The sequence below is a fragment of the Bombus pyrosoma genome, linkage group LG9 (assembly GCF_014825855.1).
Source record: "Bombus pyrosoma isolate SC7728 linkage group LG9, ASM1482585v1, whole genome shotgun sequence".
Taxonomy (NCBI): domain Eukaryota; kingdom Metazoa; phylum Arthropoda; class Insecta; order Hymenoptera; family Apidae; genus Bombus; species Bombus pyrosoma.
In genome coordinates, this window is record NC_057778.1 from 11,308,846 (window position 1) to 11,315,924 (window position 7,079).

The following is a 7,079-nucleotide window of genomic DNA, read 5'->3' on the forward strand; positions in this document are numbered from 1 at the left end:
ATACTTTTGTTTATTGTCTTACCAATTTCACGTATCAGTATCATTCTATTTGATTAACCGAAAACTAATGTAACTGTAAATGTAATGTAAAATTAACTTCTTTATTTGACTCACGCATTATATATAACTCCCTTAAGCATTATACAGATAACTATTTTCTTTCTCACAATTTATCGCAAAGTGTTGTAATAATCACAAAACATCGAAAATGGCAACTGAAGAATTACAATATTGCAAATGTATCTGTAAATTAATTAAGAAAGAAAGTACAAGCGATAACGCAATAATAATTGCAAACGGAAGATGGAAAACTCAACGAAAGAAACTAACATATTAACGCGATTATTACGAACGGTAGCGAAAAAGTATAAATTCGTCTTACATATTTCGTCACCAGACTGCGAGTATTGATGCATTTACACTAAAAAAAAAAAAAAAGAAGAAATAGAATTTATGCAGAAATTTGTTTGTTACAAACTACTTATATACATATACTATTTGGATATTTCATATATTTGCCGTATTACATGTATTCTATGCATATTTTTACATTTCTCAATTTCCCATAAAATGCATAAAAATCCGTAATGTACCCGACACTCGCATTTTTCCATCTTTCGAACAAATAAGTACAATAATCTCGTCCAATCTCGTCAACGTAATCCGAGTGCAAAATCATAATTCCAGATTTAAGAATACTAAGAAATCCTCCTCGTCGTTTACTAACATACTTCAATGAATTTCTTTTAAAATGACATAGATCATCTCACTGTCGTCGGTGCTCGATCACTGATTTACGATATTTTTTGGTACGTTTTTTACGATTCTGGGAAAAGCATCTCGTAAGTAAACTGTTGCAGGATACTGTTTGCAATATCTGTGAACGTGTTGGAGATTGCGCTCTCGATAGACGGCTTTATTTCTTTGAGAAATGAGTCGAAGTTGCTGTTGATCGCAGTGTTGACAGCTTCGCCAAGAACTGGATCACCGCCGAACAGATTTTGCAGTTTCAGTTTGCCACCTCCTACCGAGATTCTGGTTTTAAGATCGGTCAGTTTCAGATAATTTTCACCGTTGTTTCTGTTCGACATCTGCATCTGCATCTTCACCAACGCCTTGCAATTTGTAAAGTCGCCAGTCATCGGCCCACTTCCTCGAATCTGAAGAAGGATTATTCGTCCATCCACGTCGTAATTCCCTTCGATGGAAAGATTTGGAATGTCTAGCTCGGCTACGAAGCTTAGGGTATCCAAGCTGGCTCTGCGGAAAATTGAGTATATGTAGGATTGAAAGAATACAAGAATTTCTTAAATTTTAACGCGTTGAACGTCAACGTGAACACCGATGAGCCAGGTTGAAAAAGATGCGCGGCTACGGTATATATTTTGCGAAAATTCAAAGTCACGGTGCGGTATACCTCGATTTATTTCCATATTCTCAGGGCAAAATGTATAAAAATCTCATGGCGGTCGAAGCGTTTAACGATGGAAGATTATTTACTTTTATAATTTTAGATAATTTCCTGTGCTCGTAAAGAACCTTTAGTTAAAATGGAAACGATTCTGATTGATAGAAACAAGGAGAATCGTTTGATTAATAAATTACACGTCACTGACATTCATCGTTTCCAAACATATGGTTTCCATCCCTTTTTGCAATTCACCTGTCACGTTCGCCATACAAATTATTTCCAACTAGAGACACAGCAGTTCGTGTCACGGTCACTCGTGCATATGCGGAATACAAAGAGAGGATCTCTTACTGTTGTTTTATTTATTCGTTTATGAGTCACCCGGTCGGGAATCAATCAACACCAATGAATTGCATCTGATTTTCAAGACTTAAGGACGACAAGTAACGGAGTTTGAGACGAAACGTTGAAAAAGATATAAACCGGGAAAAGGGGAAACATTAAAAATGTGAAAGACGATTAACACTAGAACTACCATACCAGTCAAATTGACTGGTTTTACGATTTTATTATAAAATTCCTATTTCGTGTTATATCTTTTTTCCGCAATGGTGTAGTGACTTTTGCAACGATAACTAAAAGAATGATATAATGAGTTTTGTTTTTTACGTATTCAAACTGAAAATAATTTTGTATCGAGGCTACTTATAGCAATACCAGTTGAAATGACTGCTACCTGTCAAGGTGCAAAAGGCTCCTGCAATCTGTTTATCTAATTTCAATTAACCAGTTTCCTCGTTTTGTACAATTTGCCACGCGTTTCTAAAATTTTTACTACGTATCATTCGATATGATGATATCAATCGTCAGGAAAATTCCAGATCGATCGCTAGATCGCTAGATGCTAACACTAGCAATACTACACCAGTCAGAATGACTGATTCTACAATTTTATAAGTGTGTCAATCCTCGTGTAGGGATGATGGATTAATAACACCAAAAATGTACTACATAACATGGAATTGCTTCTGTAAGAAAGTAATGAATCAATAAATATAGAAATATTCTATTATTACTTATTTTTGAGGACCAGTCATTTTGGCTGGTTTTGGTAGAAATAGGTTCGTGTTAACTATCGGTAGTTTCAGTGTTAATCAACCTTCTGGTATAATAAAAATAACAAAAGGTATTCACATAATGGAATACCTTTTACAAATTGTCAGCCTTGTTATCGCTGATGCGACGTTAACCGATAATTGTTAGAAAGGAAAAATGTAAACTGTTCAATTACCGTTATACGCAATAATTTTCGATCTATTTTCAATGGATTGAACACATTTCCACGTTATGTATTAGGTTGTCCGAAAAGTTTCTTTCGTTTTATAAAGAAATAATAGACGCGCGATGTTTTTTGTTTTATATTAGTTTATCGAATCATGCGCGAACGTCATAATAGAAATATGACGTAGAAATGTACGTAATTCAATAAAATAATATAAAACAGAAATTGTTGTTCATCTATTATCACCCTGTGAAACGAACGAAACTTTCCGGACGACCTAATATATTGGGTTTTATTGGCCAACCCAATAGAATAAAATAAATTAAATAAACCTAATTCTAAAAACTTTACGTTTTTTACATTTCTGTAAAATAAATTAAATATCTTTAATCCTGAGAAATAGAATTTACTGTTGCAATCGTTTCAAAAAGTTTAGCTTTAAATTAATATAGGGACCCATATAATTCATTCTTCTATATTTTTAAGAAATTACGATAAATTAGGTAATCCCAATACTAAAGAATGGAATTTTTAGGTTTCCGATTGTCCGAATTCTCTGGAACATTCGAAATTAATTCGATCCTCTTCGAGTCCAAGTTCGTTTTCGCCAACACACTTAACTGCTACGCTATACGACGTCGTCATTTCCGAATGTGATTTCAAGGCAGGTCGTTCATCGCCGAGTTCATAACATGTGTCATTACCCGGTTAATTTGACATAATGACGGAAGCCAAGTTTGTTTTATGAAACCCGCCACGCAATCTTCCTTCATATTCACTGAAACTCGTCTCGAATAATTAACCTACAGCGACAGTAGGTAAATCGAATTTTGCAACAACATCATTATTTTCGTAATAAACAAACTTTGTACGATCTATCGTAAAGGGAAACATATAGCAAGTTTCTAGCAATTTTAATTCATAGTAAAAATTGTATTATATACGATACTTGATACTTGTGAAATTTACTGAATACTTTAAATATTAATAACTTCGTCCTTATAACGCAAAGGTACAAAAGCTAAACTGAATTTTTTTTAATTATTTAAAATTTTAAATAATCGTGATCTTATCACTTCTCTAATATGAATGTTATGCTGTAATAAAAATTGATGATTGATAAATCAACGACACATTAAAGCGTCTAGACACAACGATTCCGTCACAATTTCGTTCCTTTTTTTTTCACAACGATCGTTCGTTATCAGGATTACAACAATAATGCTCGAATATGGCATTTTCCCTGATCCTATCGACTTTCTATTACGCATACTTAACGATGCAACGTTATTATAAATCGGTCGCATTTACATAATTCGCAGCGCATTGAATTTTATAATAAACTATTGTAACGCGTTACAACTAGAAAAACGCGTAAAAGTAGAAAATTCGTCGATAAAAATTCGCTCATAACATCTTTACGTATGGAAAGAAGATCTTTATCTGCTTTGAAATGTAATTTATATTTTTCTAAAACATAACTACGTGTAATAACAACGCCTATACTGGGAATATTTATATTTTTACAAACACAACGAAAGAAACGAAGCTTGAATAGAAATTCTTCTCGTGCAAAACTTATATATTTAATTTAATAATTTAATATATTATACGATCTAGTTGTTAAAAATATTTTAAAATATCACAGCAAAATATAACGCGTCTCTCTTTAAGCGTGAAATATCAGACATTTTAACACGTATCGCCGTATTCTCACAACAATTTAGAATCTAACTATCATTGTATATTGACTGGGAACATAAATAGTTTACGATCGGATATATTCTCAGCCGCTTCAGATTACTGAAACATCTTGTAATTGCGCGATTCAGCGAGATCGAGAATGAAGCAACAAAGATATTATCAAGATGGGAGATGTTGCGATTATGGCAATTGGTAGACCTTTGAACAATATAATATAATCTTGAATTTGCAGAAAATTTATCGCGTGAACATTTATGCCACGCAAACTGGAAACAGCACGAAGAACACAACACGAAGAACTTTGCCATTTAATCTGGTCGAAATAATTCTAACTTCAAATATGTGACTGGTTGGATTAAGAGGAATAAATCGTAATTTTTTCAATTTTCTTCCGCTTTGAAGCCTTCAGATATTAAAAATTGTGGAAAGTTTTGTTTTCTTATTGATTTTGCTACTTACTTCAACCTCAATAACGTGAAGTTACTGGCGCCATGAACGATGACATCCTTCAGCATCAATTTGATGTTCCCTCCTGTCGTGGCTACCAATTCTTTCAATTCCAATGGCTCCAAAGATGGTATTTTATAATCTGGTATTCCAGTTTTCAATTTGGGTTTAAGGTTATTCACACTTGCCTTTATGCAATCGGCCAAGTTCGGATCGTTCTTCTTGCAAACGTGAATGAAATCCGCTGCAAGCAATTTAAGAAAAAAGTATTAATTACTATTTAATCACGAAATCTATATCAATGATGAAACATCTAAATCGATGATCAAATCTAAATGTCCGCTGTAATTTTTCATTTTGAGATGTTTCTTCTTCTTCTTCTTGCTACAAAATGGTAGGCTGAAAATTAAAACTCAAATGATTTTTATTTAATCGAAGATAAATTCAGTAGTAACGTTCTTCCGTAAATATGTAAATTACATCGAACATTGAGCGTGAAACGTAACGGAAAGTAGAATATGTTAACAAACAGAAGTCAGCTGAAAGAATAAAACGTAGAGATAAAAAAAATGGACTACGAAGAAATATGATCATTTAAAATCTCAATAATCCCGAAAATGTAACCATCGATAAATCATTTTTATTTTACGTTTAATTTACACTTGTGAACGATAAATCGAAGAAACAGGAATTTTACGAAAAATTTCAAAAATGTTGTCTTTGATAGTCTTCTAAATCTATCAAAATTGCCGGAATACAATTTCTTTCCATTCAATTGCTAGAAAGTTAATTAATGTTCAATATTTATATCGTTTTCATAAAATTAAACGTACATCCAGTTATATGTCCATACGTTCAGTTGCCTTTTCTGTAGTGCAAATTGAAACTCCAGACAGATTTTCAAAAAGCAACATGACGATACTAGTCAAGTATATATAAATATATCAATTCTTGCCAGACTTACCTTGTGGTACTTTGCGACAAATTAATGACTAAACATAATCAATGTAAATTACTCGTGACAAAGATTAACAGAAACTTTTCGTTTGAGAAAACTGCTTGATTATAAGTAACTTGTGTGATTTAACGTATTGCATGTATTAACAACTGTAGGAAATATAGAATAGATAACAAAAAAAATATATTTTCAAATATGAAAACATGCTGTTAAAAGGACTTGAAAGTCAATAATACAATTTCATATGAATACAGATCTTATGCATCTCACTTTCGAGAAAAATGCAGCTATTTCCTGTATTATATTCCTCACATACTTGCCTAATTATCAAGATTAGAATGTCTATTGAAATGCGTACGTAGTAAGTGTACATACATACATACATACATTAAAATTAATGATGTGATTCATCGATTACGTGCACCCAATGACTAATTGCGATTTAAAATAATCTTCTCTATCTGACTTACAATTTGGAAATTACACCGAATCTAAAAGTAAGGTAGCTCAATCTTAAATAGAAAATGAGGTTTGATAATACGAGCAATTTTACCAATGCATATTCATTTTTCAATGACAGTTTTATAAAATTCCCGCAAACGATAAAATTATCGTGCGCGCTTACCGGTAATCTTTCAAATCAAATTAAACGTCAGAATTACGCGCCTGTTTGAATTCGTTGCTCCAGACGATACGACGTATTTTCGTTTAATAGTTTTCTACAAAAACACAATAGTCGCGTAAACGAATTTCGAACGAAATGAAAAAGAATAAAATTTCAGACTCGTTTTAAAAACTTATCAATCGTACGTTAAAATATCACGTATCAAAGTATTCCAAAAACACGGTAAATCGATAAATCATCGAGGAACATAAACCTTCGACTATAAATCACCGAAATTCGTCCTACGTTGCGGGCAAAATTCAACCAGTACCCGAACGATAAATGAAAACCTAAGCGATAAAATTAAAAGAGATTCGATCGAAAGAATAAAAATTGCAAAGTGTCACTTACGTAGTTCGCGCGCGAACGTAACGCCAAAAATCGCCACGATAAATCCGGCTAGCACGATTGTCTTCATTTCTTCTTCTTCTTAAAGATTAATTTCTTGGGTCGAAGAAAATTTTCTTAGAGAGTCAAAATAAATATAAAAGTATATGTTGATCGTTGTTAACAGAGAATCTCGAGTGAGAACGATCGCTAATGAAAGAGCAGGGCTGTTTAGTCACCCACGAATGATCAGATCGTCGGTCTACAAGTGAATAACGCGGAGGTC

At 32.9% G+C, this 7,079-nt stretch overlaps 1 protein-coding gene across 1 annotated transcript; it reads right to left on the reverse strand.

Annotated features, from left to right (window-relative positions):
* Positions 1 to 82: 82 nt before the first annotated feature.
* On the reverse strand, positions 83 to 7,079 carry LOC122570760 (protein takeout-like). Its single transcript, XM_043733566.1, has 3 exons — positions 6,818 to 7,079; positions 4,857 to 5,088; positions 83 to 1,260 (listed from the first exon to the last, which is right to left on the reverse strand). The coding sequence occupies exons 1-3, from the start codon at positions 6,882 to 6,884 to the stop codon at positions 819 to 821; spliced, it is 741 nt and encodes a 246-aa protein (XP_043589501.1). The 5' UTR covers positions 6,885 to 7,079; the 3' UTR covers positions 83 to 818.

Coding starts and splice junctions, on each gene's coding strand:
- LOC122570760 (XM_043733566.1), bottom strand. CDS start 6,884: ATGAAGACAATCGTGCTAGCCGGATTTATCGTGGCGATTTTTGGCGTT. Junction 5,089..6,817: donor TACGTTCGCGCGCGAACTAC/GTAAGTGACACT, acceptor AATTGCTTGCAG/CGGATTTCATTCACGTTTGC. Junction 1,261..4,856: donor TTCACGTTATTGAGGTTGAA/GTAAGTAGCAAA, acceptor AATTTTCCGCAG/AGCCAGCTTGGATACCCTAA.